A 15,510-nucleotide genomic window follows, 5' to 3' on the forward strand; every position below is an offset into this window, starting at 1 on the left:
TATGGTCCTCCAGCCCGTCTAGGTGGAGAGTGTCTCTGAATATAGACTGCCATGTCCAACTCATTCCAGGATGGAAAGCAGATGTAAAATGATAATGTTATATGACAAATATTCATAATATATATATATATGTTGCACTAATAAATCGCTATCAAATGATTCTAGGTTGTCCATTTATCAGATGTTCTTCCTAGAGGTAAGACAAATGTTTTTCATGTTTGTTGCACACACGTGTCTTTGCTAGTATATACGCAGTGAAGCTATACAATAGTGTCGTATTTATTTGGATTGCTATTTTCCAGTAAATATTGGTGCCTTGTTGTACCATTTTACTACTATATATATATATATGTAGTGGGTGCTTTTTTTTTTGTGCGGGTGGCACGTAAAAAGCACCCACTACACTCACGGAGTGGTTGGCATTAGGAAGGGCATCCAGCTGTAGAAACACTGCCAGATCAGACTGGGCCTGATGCAGCTTTCTGGCTTCACAGACCCCAGTTGAACCGTCCAACCCATGCTAGCATGGAAAGCGGACGCTAAATGATGATGATGATGATGATGATATATGTAGAGAGAAAGTGGGAAGAAGGCATATATACTGGAAAATTAAGATAAACACCAGTATAAATATTTAGTGCCTTATTGCATTTTGTTAAAGAGATCTCTGTAACAAAATGCAATAAGGAACTAAATATGTATATTGCTGTTTATCTTAATTTTTCACTAGATGTGCTCTATATATAACTAGAAACACTATTAAGTACAGTAGTTGACTAACCACTAAAGTGGAAGCTGAGTGGATACGTGTAGCTTAACTCATACAACAGTTGTAGTGTTGTACCCCGTCACACACATAATCTGTCCTCTGTCAAAACCCTCACACTCTGTGTCCAGCTCAGTCCTCATCTCTAACACTATTTCTAACACTAATTACATGCATTTCCAAACTTACCTATCCACCAACCTTTTCAGTTCCTCTTTCTCTATTCTCTCTCTTACATTCCCCTGTATATTGAGGATATACCCCTGATCCCTCTCTCCTCTTTGCAAGTTCTTGTCCCAGTTCCTGTGCTTCTATCATACTTTCACCTGCTGAGGTAATTATGAAAAGCTATCAAAAGCTATCAAGACCAAACACCCAGGAAAACTAATGAATGGGGGTCTTGTTTCATCAGGACAATGCTCCAGCATGCAAGTCCCTAGTTTCAGCGTTTTTTGTCGTATGTGTGTGTGTGTGAGTGTGTGTGTGTTTGTCCCCAATCACTGCTTGACAACCAGTATTGGTGTGTTTATATCCCCATAACTTGGCAGTTTGGCCGAAGAGACTGATAGAATAAGTACTAGGCTTAAAAAAAAATTGTGGGGTCAATTTGTTCAACTAAAACCCTTCAAGGCAATGCCCCAGCATGGCCACAGTCAAATGACTGAAACAAGTAAAAGGTAAATGATACACCCATATCTTTATTGAGGGTTATTGTCTTGAAGGTTCTACTCAAAGAAACCAACCCCAGTACTTATTTTTTAAGCCGAAGCTGCTAAGTTACAGGAACAAAAACCTGTGGCTTGGAACTGGTCGATCACCATCCCTAATCTCCTGATTTATTCCCATCTGACTATATTCACTCAGTTGTAAGTACTTGGTAACCTCACAAGTGCCAGAGCAATGAAAAGAAGAACACCCAGTATATGCGTCACAGTGGTTGGTGTTAGGAATTGCATCCAGCTGTAGGAACCATGCCAAAGCAGACACTGGAGCTTGGCACAGTCCTCTGGCTCATTTGTTGAAGGCACCTGGCCCATGCCAGTATGGATGATGAAGGTTAGATTATGATAATGACGGTGTGTGTGTGTGTGTGTATGTGTGTGTGTGCGCACATGCTTGCATGTATCTGTGCATGTTCAGAAAATGCAAAAAGGAAAACTAAACAGTCATTTAATAATGGTTTCAATTTTTGGCACAAGGCCAGCAAGTTTGGCATAAGTGGGTACTTATTTTATTGATCCCGAAAGGATGAAAGGCAAAGTCAACCGTGGCGGGATTGGACTCAAAATATAAAGACAGATGATATTGCCAGGCAGGCTAACAATTTTGCCAGCTTATGTTCATTCTCAATCTCTTTTTTTTTTGAGATTTTAGCTGTTATATGCATAATTATTTCATGTTTTGCAGAATTACTATTATGTAATTATTATAATTAATAAATAATATCATGTATATGATCATAGTCCTCCAGGCAATACCAGAGGAATTCAAGACAGGATGTCCCTTGGAGCTCCTCAATGCTGACGACCTTGCTCTAATTGCTGAGTCCCTATCAGAACTAGAGGAGAAGTTTCAGATGTGGAAACAAGGATTAGAATTGGAGGGCCTTAGAGTCAACCTTGCTAAAAAAGTCCTAATAAGTAGGAAGGCAGGCAAACCACAAATCCCTTCGGGCAGATGGCCCTGCTCAATCTGTAGAAAAGGCATAGGTAGAAACTCTTATAAGATGTACCCAATGTAAGCTATGGACACATAAGAGGTGCAGCAATATCAAAGGAAGGCTAACTGGGAAAATAGTTTTTGTATGTGGCAAATGCTCAGGAGCAATAAACAACTGAAAATGGGCAGAAAACAACTTCCGCCAAATTCCAGGGAGGAAAACTAGAAGTAGTTGAAAGCTTCTGTTACCCAGGTGACCAAGTCAGTAGTGGGGAAGGGTGCGCTGAAAGTGTAGCTGCTAGAATAAGAATAGCTTGGGCAAAATTCAGAGAGCTCTTACCTCTGCTGGTGACAAAGGGCCTCTCATTCATAGTAAAAGGTAGATTGTATGACACTTGTGTACGAACAGCCATGCTACATGGCAGTGAAACATGGGCCGTGACTGCTGAAGATATGCGTAAGGTTGCAAGGAATGAAGCCAGTATGCTCCGATGGATGTGTAATGTCAGTGTGCATACTCGACAGAGTGTAAGTATCTTGAGAGAAAAGTTGGACCTAAGAAGCATCAGATGTGGTGTGCAAGAGAGATGACTGTGCTGGTATGGACATATGGCAAGAATAGCTGTGTGAACCTGTGGAAGAAGTAGACCCAGGAAGACCTGGGATGAGGTGGTGAAGCATGACCTTCGAACATTAGGCCTCACTGAGGCAATGACTAGTGACCGAGACCTTTGGAAATATGCTGTGCTTGAGAAGACCTGGCAAGCCAAGTGAGACTATAACCTCCTGGCCTATGCCAGGGGTGTAACCAGCCCACTTAGGTGTACCTTTCCTTCATTGGACACTAAACTCTGCTTGCGAAGACCTGTTGAGGCAAGTGAAATCGAAATCAAATTCGATGACTGGCATCTGTGCTAGTGGAGCATAAAGAGCACCATCCGAGCATGATCGTTTCCAGAGCAGCTAACTGGCTTCTGTGCTGGTGACATGTAAAAAGCACCATTCGAGCATGATCATTAAGTGTCGCCTTAGTGGCACTTGTGCCAGTGGCACGTGAAAAAACATTCGAGCGAGGTCATTCCCAGTGCTGCTGGACTGGTTCCTGTGCAGGTAGCACGTAAAAAACACCATTTGAGTGTGGCTGTTGCCAGTACCGCTTGACTGGCCCTCATGCCGGTGACATGTAAAAGCACCCACTACACTCTCGAAGTGGTTGGTGTTAGGAAGGGCATCCAGCTGTAGAGACTCTGCCAGATCAGATTGGAGCCTGGTGCAGCCATCTGGCCTGCCAGTCATGAGTCAAATCGTCCAACCCATGCCAGCATGGAAAGCAGACGTTAAACAATGATGATGATGATGATGATGATATGTTGGTAACAGTTAGTAACAACTAATATTATTGACTATAATTAATGCTTTTAATTACCTTGGGAACTGGTATTGGTGTCACTGGAGGCTTGGGTGAATTAGGTAGACTGATGTTCCATTTGTCGTATGGATCCCCTGCATAAGTGCACTGTATGTTTAAAATTGTTGAACAAATTTCTTTCGCAGTTAAATTACTTTTAGAAAGCACATAGAGGGTTTCAGGCTGAAAATTTGATAGAATAAACACATATATAGAATAGTAGCATTGTGTAATATATTAAATATGCTTAAATATGATATAGAAAGATGCTTTTATACATACAAGGGGAGGCTGAAAAGTTCATAGACTTACCAAGACACCCTCACGGAATTTGACCAAATAAAGTCTATTTTCCAACATAGCCCTGCTCCCCACTGTAGTCCACACACTTCTTCCATCGGTGTTGCAGTGCTTGGATCCCATTGGTGAAGCTTTTATCATGTTGGTCAAAAAATTCATGAACAGCAAATATGACATCATCATCACTGTGACACTGGTTCCCAACCAAGCACTTTTACATGTTAGGGAACAGGTGATAGTCAGATGGGGCCAAATCAGGAACAGAGGGAGGGTGATCAACCAGTTCAAATCCACCCTCATGCACAGCAGCCATTGAAACCAGGGACTTATATGTTGGAGCATTGTCCTGATGAAACAAGGTCCCTTTCATTAGTTTTCCTCAGCATTTCATTTTGATAGCCTTTTGTAACTGCCTCAGCAAGTTGGCATAGTACTCTCCACTGATGCTTGGTCCTTTTGAAGAAAGTCAATAAACACACTGCCTTTTGCATCCCAAAAAACTGAGGCCATCACTTTCCCTGCAGATGAAATGACCTTGGCCTTCTTTGGAGCAGGTGAGGAGGAGTGTTTCCATTGCATTGATTGTTTCTTTGTTTCTGGGTCAAAATGACGTACCTAATACTCATACTGGTTTAGGAAACATTCAAGAAAACCAGCTGGACCTACTTCAAACCATGTCAGATCTGATCAACTTGGTGTGCCCTTGATTAGGTGTCAAATGTGACACCTACCAAACAGAAACATTCGTCATGCCAAGTTCATTGTGCATAATATTCTCAACTCTCTCATGGGATATACTAAAAGCATAGGCTATTTGATTTATAGTTAACCCATCAGCTTGTGGTGAACACAATTAATGTTTTCCTTGATGGTGGCAGCTGCAGGATGTCCAGACCTGGGGTCATCTTCAACACCCTCCCTTCCCCTCCAAAATTCAGATGCTCACTTTTGCACGGTTGATAAACCTGGTATGACATCCCCTAATGTAGTGACCATGTCAACATGAATGTCCATAGGGGCTAAACCCTCTTTCTTCAGGTACTTGATAAACACCACCATGGCAAATTTTGTCCATTTTCAAAAGAAGTTGCTACTAGTTACTTTTGAAATTTTCTTTGAGCAGCCAGATGTCATTTTGCCCGGAAAGAAACACTGCAGTTATTAACAAGAAAAGAGTTGAAATTACTGCATGCATGATTTCACATCTCTAGCATCGCTCCTTCATAGTCAACCTATGAACTTTCCAGCCCACCCTCCTATACATGTACATATATACTTTCAATGGGATATATAGTCTTTTAAGTAAATTAAAAGAACTGACACTTGTGACATTTGAATTCAGAACATAAAGGAACATAACTATGTAACACAAGACATCTTGTTTTGGCATTCCACTTACTTTACTGGTCACTACACACTCACTTGTCATATATAAATGCATGTAGAGACAGACAGACAGACACACACACACGCACACACAAAGGAGAACAAGAATATTAAATTATATAAATAACTAGCATTATGACCTGTCTTTGCCGGGTCATAGTGCTAGTGCATGTATATGTGTATATATATATATATATATATATGTGTGTGTACATATTACATGTACATCTAAATATATATACATCTACACATAAAATACAAAATACAAAGTTATATCTTGATATCACTAGTTATAACAATACTGAAAAAATATAACAGACTGGAATTGTAGGACTATTCCATTTCTGCACGCTAATTTTATTTTTAATTTATTCTCATTCATGTGAAACCGCTTATTCAAGTTCAAGTCATTGATGCAATTTTATACCAATTGCTATTTTTACTTTTGTTATGTTATGATTATATTATACTTTAGTTTGATTTTAATTATTGCTTACTACATATAATTCAATTGTTATTATTATTTTTATTGTTAAAGTGAAAGTATCTGACATAAAATGGAGAAATGTTTTTGTTTCACTTTTAACACGTAATACTGAAATAGTGGAGAAGATATGATATTGCTACAGGCTCGCTCTAGGCAAGAAGTTGAACATTTTTTTTGCCGGACCCTAAGAAGTTGAACATTTTTTTGCCGGACCCTAAGTAAGGCATGTGTAAAATTTGAATGAAATTGGTTGTGTAGTTCTCAAGTTTTAGGGAAACACACAGACAGATAGACAGACAGACAGACACACGTTCTCAGTTTTATATATATATAGAGAGAGATAAAATGACACTAATATGAGTATCAAAGTGTATTACTTACTTGGAATTCATCAACAACATCAGCACATACTTTACGACTTTCAATGTAGAAATGTATACAAGCTTCTTTGATGATTTGACCAATGAGTGAACTTTTGGGATTACTCTTCAATATCTTTCGGAAAAATACAATAGCTGATTCACAAGCAAGGCATTTCAGAGAAAGTTTCAAGGAACGCTTTTCTACTCGATGGTGAAGTGGAGAAGTTGTTACGAAAGCCACCCAAGCCACAAGCAAAACAGCCGGTATAACACAATAGAGTTTCATCGTTGATAAATTTCTGGAATAGAAAAAGAAAAAGGAAAAATTTATATTATAAAAAAAGTAAACTGTGAACTATTAAAAGAATAAAAAAAAAAAAACCTCTTACATCAGTCACTTATTTCAGTCTTTGGACTAATGGCCAAATTGTGGCACTACCATGAAGTGTGTAGTCAAACAAATTGACCTCAGTACTTTATGGGGGTGTAAACAAAAGACACACATATATTAATAGACTTCTTTCAGTTTCTCTTTAACATGTAACAAATTTTTAAGCCTGATACTTATTCTACTGGTATTTTCTTTTGCTGAATTGATAAGTTACAGGGACATAAAACAAACTAACACTGGTTGTCAAGTAGTGATGTGGGGACAAACACACACACGCACACACACACACACACACATGCACACACACACACACGCACACACACACACAAACACGATGGGCTTCTTTCAGTTTCTGTCTACCAAATCCACTTATAAGTCTTTGGCTGACCTGGGGCTATAGTAAAAGACATTAGCTCAAGGTGCCATGCAATAGGACTGAACCCAGAACCATGTGGTTGGTAAGTAAGCACCTTACCACACAGCCATGTCTATACCTATACATCAAGATAAAAATTATTTCTGTAAATTTCAGAATTAGGAATCTGACAAAACAATAAAATGATTGAAGCTTGTATCTAACCTAATTATTGTTATTGTTTTTATTTGTGTTGTCAAAGAGTTCTCATTTAATGAGCATTGTATTAAAGAATGTGCAAGTTCCACTTGCATTCTATTCATGATTGGCAGTTAACCATTGTTATGTACAATGATCCTTCAACTTGGCAATTGTCCACGAGACTTGTGATAAAGTCAGAGAAGTCTGCAGACCACTACCACAGAACTTGATAGTATAGATATTATAACAGTTAATGATGCTTGAGGTCAAAACCACAACAACCACAACAACCACAACATATCATGACTGAACTTTGTCACCGATTGTTATAGTCTCTATCAAACCATTGGAAATGTTAGAGAAAGAGAACTAGATAACCCATTTATTAACAATTTCACATTAGCTTTCCAGTGTTAGTTGTAGCTGATTGGGTTTGCAAAATCTCAGAGTAAATATTCAACAGTGGAATTATTTCCTTAACCCTTTCGTTACCAACCTGGCTGAAACCGGCTCTGGCTCTGTTGTACAAATGTCTTGTTTTCTTAAGTTTTAAATTAAAATCTTCCACCAAACCTTAGTCACAATTTATGTTCCTAACACTGGCTTCATGATAACTAAGTTATTTTACTAAATTCTTTATTATATTTAAAGTAATTGAAAGAAACACAGAGTATCTCAAAATAAATACAGTAACAAAAGGGTTAAAATCTCTTGTAATATTTCCCTAGCATTGTTGCTAGCATTGCTTGACAACCGATGCTGGTGTGTTTATGTCCCCGTCACTTAGCGGTTCAGCAAAAAGAGACCGATAGAATAAGTACTGGGCTTACAAAAAGAATAAGTCCCGGGGTCGAGTTGCTTGACTAAAGGCGGTGCTCCAGCATGGCCGCAGTCAAATGACTGAAACAAGTAAAAGAGTAAATGAGAGTAAATGAGTATGGCAACATGGAGAACAGATATTAAATGATGATGATTAATTTTTATGTTGTTAAATTAAAATAGAAATAATAATTGAATTTTTAAATATCTAAGAAGAGAATTGCTCATACGATTGACATCTTTCAGCATTTGGAATTTATATCTATAATGTGGCTTGTGGTAAGAAATTTGTTCCCTAAATACATGGATTTGAGTTCAGTTCTTCTACACCCTAGGGCTGACGAAAGCCTTATGCGTGGATGTGGTAGATGGAAACTGAAGGGGTGTGTGTGTGTGTGTGTGTGGTGTGTGTGTGTGTGTGTTTTTGTGTTAGTCCCTCAGTAACTTAGTGGGTTGGTGAAAGAGTCTGAGTAAATAAACACCAGATTTCAAAATAAGTACTGTGGTCGATTTGACTAAAACCCTTAAAGGTAGCACCCAAGCATGACTGCACTCTAATGAGTAAAAGGGCATATATATTAACCATATGTACCTGCTTCAACTTACAAATCTGATGTTACAGACAAATGTAAGAAACAAATCTATCTACACCCAGAAGAAAACTGTGCCTGCACATAGAATGCAATTAACCTTAGTCTAGAAATAAAGATTCCAGGAATAAAACACATGATGGCAATAATAAATCAAATTATAAAAATGTAAAGTAAATTGTAAATAATGACATGGAAGATGAAGTTGATAGTCTCTGAAACTCTATCCTGTTAGGAATGTCCATGTTTTAACATTGTAAAGATGAAAAAGGAAATCAAAAATAAACAAAAATAAACATAGGTGCAGGAGTGGCTGTGTGGTAAGTAGCTTGTTTACCAACCACATGGTTCCGGGTTCAGTCCCACTGTGTGGCATCTTGGGCAAGTGTCTTCTACTATAGCCCCAGGCCGACCAATGCCTTGTGAGTGGATTTGGTAGACGGAAACTGAAAGAAGCCCGTCGTATATATGTGTATATATATATATATATGTATGTGTGTGTGTGTGTCTGTGTTTGTCCCCCTAGCATTGCTTGACAACCGATGCTGGTGTGTTTACGTCCCCGTCACTTAGCAGTTCGGCAAAAGAGACTGATAGGATAAGTACTGGGCTTACAAAGAATAAGTCCCGGGGTCGATTTGCTCGACTAAAGGCGGTGCTCCAGCATGGCCGCAGTCAAATGACTGAAACAAGTAAAAGAGTAAAAGAGTAAAAGAGTAAACTGAATTTGAAATATAAGAATCTGCAAGCTCAGAAGAACCATTGATCTGTTTTTCTAATTTTATTTTTTACTTTCATTTATAAACAACATTTTAATTTTAAATTATAACATTTAAATACAAAGAAACAAGAAAAATAAAAGAAGAAAAGAAAGAAAAAAACTAAGTGGGGGTAAAGCAGCAGAAGATGGAGGGTTGGATGTGGCATATACTCTAGAACAAATAGTGTGCTCAGCCGTGCCCTGCAGTAATGATCTGTTTATACTGTACATGCTATTAAGAATGATTAGCTTGGCTAATGAGTATTAAATTAGATGTGATATACTGAAGGGTAATAACACAGGAGACAAGACTGATTTGTTTCAGATAAATACAAAATATTAGATGAAAGGAAATGAAATTTTTTCATAAGATTCTAAGATCCACAACTTAGTCAAGGTCATTCACAATTTGAAATGTTTGCACGTCACAATAAAACAAATCTTTATATATAAAAGTAAGGTTGTGTGCTGTCTTTCTCCTACGATTTAGATTCCTAACTACTCCCACATTTTGGGATGCAGGGTAACCAAAAGCGGGTATCTTATAGTCGTGATTCATATCGAGCCCTTCTGGGTATTAGCGCGCGTCTTACGATGAGTCTACGATTTTAAAAATAATTTACCATCATTTTTTTCCATTTTAATGCATTTTTTTCGCTATTCTATAAGGGAAGTAACTCTCTAAAAATGTCTACGATGAGTCAACGATTTAAAAAAAAATTTACAATAATTTTTTTTCCATTTTTGATGCATTTTTTTTGCTATTTTTTGGCTAACTCTCTAAAAATGCTTATATAGTTATTTCCCTTACAAACCCGAGCAATGCCGGGCGATACTGCTAGTATATAATACAAGTAGAAAGATATATTTTTTTTTAATGCGTAAGAACTGATAGAACAGCGTATACAGGAAAAAAATCCTTACAAAGCAGAAAAATCTGTCAGCAGCCAGCCATGAATCTCATGGCTGGTTGACGACAGATTTTTCTGCTTTGTAAGGATTTTATCCTATATATGCTGTTCTATCAGTTCTTACCCTTTTTACTCTTTTACTTGTTTCAGTCATTTGACTGCAGCCATGCTGGAGCACCGCCTTTAGTCGAGCAAATCGACCCCGGGACTTATTCTTTTGTAAGCCCAGTACTTATTCTATCGGTCTCTTTTTTGCCGAACCGCTAATTGATGGGGACGTAAACACACCAGCAGTGGTTGTCAAGCAATGCTAGGGGGACAAACACAGACACACAAACACACACATATATATATATTTATATATACATATATACGACAGGCTTCTTTCAGTTTCCGTCTACCAAATCCACTCACAAGGCATTGGTCGACCCGGGGCTATAGCAGAAGACACTTGCCCAAGATGCCACACAGTGGGACTGAACCCGGAACCATGTGGTTGGTTAGCAAGCTAATTACCACACAGCCACTCCTACATTGAAAAAATATATATCTTTCTACTTGTACTACAACACATTTCAGCACTTCAAAAACATATTTATGTTTGTTTACATGTGATGTAATTTCTATACATATATAAGGTTTTATATCAAAAGTAAAGTCCAGAGTAATCCATAGGTAGGAGAGGTGCAGCTGGAGTGCAAAAAGTCCAAAAGAGAATCCTTAAAGGGTAGAAAGTCCAGTGAAGTTCGTGGGTGATGAGAGGAGACAAGATCAACTGGTGTGACCACGTGAGTGTGTGATATATGGGGAGAATTCACGAAAAAAACAAAAGACGAAGACAGGTGGTGTAGAAAACAAACAGGCCCTTTCTCAAATCACTGCTTGCATACACACACGTACACAGTGCCAAGAAGGGCATCCCTCTGTAAAAAATCAGTTTACTAGCCCCTGTGAAAAGCAGCCAACCCATGCCAGCATGGAAGACAGATGCTAAATAATGATGATGATGACACAGAAATATAGTTGAATGGAGACAATTTATAAAAAAATCTCTTAGGTGCAGGAGTGGCTGTGTGGTAAGTAGCTTGCTAACCAACCACATGGTTCTGGGTTCAGTCCCACTGCGTGGCATCTTGGGCAAGTGTCTTCTGCTATAGCCTTGGGCTGACCAAAGCCTTGTGAGTGGATTTGGTAGAAGGAAACTGAAAGAAGCCTGTCGTATATATGTATATATATATATATATATGTGTGTGTTTGTGTGTCTGTGTTTGTCCCCCTAGCATTGCTTGACAACCGATGCTGGTGTGTTTATGTCCCCGTCATTTAGCGGTTTGGCAAAAGAGACCGATAGAATAAGTACTGGGCTTACAAAGAATAAGTCCCAGGGTCGATTTGCTCGACTAAAGGCGGTGCTCCAGCATGGCCGCAGTCAAATGACTGAAACAAGTAAAAGAGAGTAAGAGTTACATGATTAACAGGTAAGAATTATCAAAAAGAAGGTACCTGGCTGTAAAACAATGCTTCTGTTATATGAATTTATCTAATCATATCTAGTATTAGTATGAGGAAATGGTGCACTTACAGATGCACACACATATACATACATGTGGTCAAAGTGATCTTAATTATCACCATCACCTTATCAGAACTCTAATCAATATCATCCACATGTCAAATGTTGATTCACACAAAATATTTTACAACTGCAGCAAGAAATTTTGACTGTTAGGAGCTCAATTTCATCGTAATTAAGCTCATTTAGTGTTGTTTCAATAGAATTGTGGCCAGAGACTGAAAACAATTTTGTTACATTGAAAATTTTGCTATGCTGGTATTTTGTATTATGATGGTCAGGCCATGGAAAGTCCCAGGTGCCATTAAGATAACATCGAAAACATATGTTATCTTCTTAAAGGACAATTTCTAATTGTGGTTCAAAAAGTAAAAAACTTTCATTCAAGAGAAAACATGTCTTCATGCAAGATAATGCCCCGTCTCATGCAACGAAGAATTCTAAAGAATGCCTGCAGGAAATAGGCTTCTCTGGAGGTCGTTTGATGGAGTGGCTACCTTGTTCTCCTGACTTAAACCTGATCGAGAAGATGTGGAATGTCCTGAAGAGGTGCATTTATCAAGACGGACAGCAGTTTTCAAGTAAAGTTGCTGTCGGGGATGTTATTGTAGATGCTGCTCAAAGCACGACAAAGAAGGTATCATCACCTTGACAAATTCAATGCATCAGCACATAAGAAAGGTTGTTGCATGTGGAGGATCATAAATCAAACATTAGGAGCTGTATGACATCATAATCCCATGATTATTTTCATTCCAATGTATTATTATGTTTACCATTAAGTCCTTTATGAATAATTTTATTTGTTAAACCATCACTGTTGAATTAAATAAATGTTTGTACTGACTTGATCATCATTTTTAATATACTTGCCTAATAATTTGTGACAGTGAAAATGTTGCCCAATCACAAAAATGGGCGCCAAATGTTGGCATCTGCGCAGATCCGATTTATTTTAACAGAATGTGCATAGATAGGTTTTGTCAACAGTCAGTGGGAAAACAACTGGTTTTGAATGAATATACATTTATTTATTGAGAGAAGGATGATTTGCCTAATAATGTGGGATGAAGTGTATAAATACATACATATAATCAGTATATATATATACACACATATATATATACAAATGCAGGAGATGTGGGTTCATGTCCCACAAGCAGCCTTTGACTTTTCCTGTCCCAAAGGGTTTTTTAACACAATATGTATCAGGGCAAACCATCAAGTTAGAAGAAGGGGTATACAAGTGGTGAAGACGATTGGATAGGGAGCAAGGGCTGGTAAGTTCACTAGAGTGTAAAACGAGTGGGTGATGGTAGGGAGAGGATGTGTCTTAATGAGGCTTTTGAGTGAAAGAGGAAGAAACAGAGACATATAACACAAAGTTCTTATGGGACAATCTACTGAGAGCAACAGACCAAATCTTTGGTTGGAGCAAAGTTTCTTATTTCTTTACTGCTCACAAGGGGCTACACACAGAGAGGATAAACAAAGACATACAAATGGATTAAGTCGATTATATCGCCCCCAGTGTGTAACTGATACTTATTTAATCGACCCTGAAAGGATGAATGGCAAAGTCGACCTTGGCAGAATTTGAACTCAGAATGTAACGGCAGATGAAATACTGCTAAGCATTTTACCCGGTGTGCTAACGTTTCTGCCAGCTCGCCACCTTTGGAGCAAAGTTTCTGCCAGACCAAGGATGACATGGTAATAGAATAGCAAGGATGACAGGGTTAGGGTTAGCGACCATAAAAGAGAAGAGACAGGTTTAGAAAGAGTGAAAAAGTGGAGGTAGCAAAGAACCATATCAGATAGCTAAAAGGGAAGCTTAGGCATCAGGTTTATCAAGCTAGGGCAGAAGCAGAAAAGAAGAGGTTTGCCAATGTCTTACAGCATGAAGAACAAAAACTTGTTTCAGATTGTTAGACAGGCGCAGGAGTGGCTGTGTGGTAAGTAGCTTGTTTACCAACCAAATGGTTCCGGGTTCAGTTCCACTGCGTGGCACCTCGGGCCGACCAAAGCCTTGTGAGTGGATTTGGTAGACGGAAACTGAAAAGAAGCCCGTCGTATATATGTATATATATATATATCTATGCATGTGTGTGTTTGTGTGTCTGTGTTTGTCCCCCCCCCTCGCATTGCTTGACAACCGATGCTGGTGTGTTTATGTCCCCGTTACTTAGCGGTTCAGCAAAAGAGACCGATAGAATAAGTACTGGGCTTACAAAAGAATAAGTCCCGGGGTCGAGTTGCTCGACTAATGGTGGTGCTCCAGCATGGCCGAAGTCAAATGACTGAAACAAGTAAAAGAGTAAAGAGAGTGCATCACAGAGAACTAAAATGTTGTGGGAGAGAAGTGTGTACAGTTGGATAAGAGTAAGATTGCACTTGATGATTCTGACAAAGAAAGAGACATTTAATAGCTTTTCCCAGTAGCTCTTCCATGTGGAGAATGATTGGGAGAAAGAGAGCCTCTCCTATATGAACCTAGCCGAGGGACCAACTATCTTAGTTGACAGCAGTATGATAGATAAGGCAGTTATGATGATGATCACTTAAAGTGGATGGAACTTGTAGACAAGGGAGACATAGGACAAAATATTGAAGACTGATCTCAAGGGCCTTGATTTTTCAACACTTATACAAGTCTCACACAATTATAACATCTCTTTACTCTTTTACTTGTTTCAGTCATTTGACTGCGGCCATGCTGGAGCACCGCCTTTAGTCAAGCAAATCGACCCTGGGATTTATTCTTTTGTAAGCCCAGTACTTATTCTATCGGTCTCTTTTGCCGAACCGCTAAGTAATGGGGACATAAACACACCAGCATCGGTTGTCAAGCAATGCTAGGGGGACAAACACAGACACACAAACACACACACACACACACATACATATATATATATATATATACATATATACGACGGGCTTCTTTCAGTTTCCATCTACCAAATCCACTCACAAGGCATTGGTTGGCCCGGGGCTATAGCAGAAGACACTTGCCCAAGATGCCACGCAGTGAGACTGAACCCAGAACCATGTGGTTGGTTAGCAAGCTACTTACCACACAGCCATGAAGTATTGGAATATGCAGATGAGCTTCAAAAGGGGACAACTTGGATTATAACACTATCTACATGAATGTATATATTCGTATCTATATGCACGTGTGTGTGTGTATGTATATACACACACTCACACCTTATATGTATATTCATATACATAGCTTATATAGGTGCAGGAGTGGCTGTGTGGTAAGTAGCTTGCTAACCAACCACATGGTTCTGGGTTCAGTCCCACTGCGTGGCATCTTGGGCAAGTGTCTTCTGCTATAGTCCCGGGCCAACCAATGCCTTGTGAGTGGATTTGGTAGAAGGAAACTGAAAGAAGCCCGTCGTATATATGTATGTAAATATATATATATATATATATGTGTGTATGTGTTTATGTGTCTGTGTTTGTCTCCCTAGCATTGCTTGACAACCGATGCTGGTGTGTTTACGTCCCCGTCACTTAGCAGTTCGGCAAAGGAG

General features: G+C 38.9%; 1 protein-coding gene across 1 annotated transcript in view; it reads right to left on the minus strand.

The window, feature by feature from the left end:
- Positions 1-15,510, minus strand: part of LOC115209625 (sphingomyelin phosphodiesterase) — a 92,661-nt gene that overhangs the window by 43,759 nt on the left and 33,392 nt on the right. Inside the window, exons 2-3 of the mRNA XM_029778076.2 lie at positions 6,388-6,667; positions 3,852-4,016 (exon numbers count right to left, since the gene is read on the minus strand). Coding sequence (XP_029633936.1) covers positions 3,852-4,016; positions 6,388-6,654 — 432 coding nt within the window. The 5' untranslated portion in view covers positions 6,655-6,667. The remainder of the gene's footprint in view (positions 1-3,851; positions 4,017-6,387; positions 6,668-15,510) is intronic.

The sequence above is a fragment of the Octopus sinensis genome, linkage group LG3 (genome assembly GCF_006345805.1).
Source record: "Octopus sinensis linkage group LG3, ASM634580v1, whole genome shotgun sequence".
Classification (NCBI taxonomy): Eukaryota; Metazoa; Mollusca; class Cephalopoda; order Octopoda; family Octopodidae; genus Octopus; species Octopus sinensis.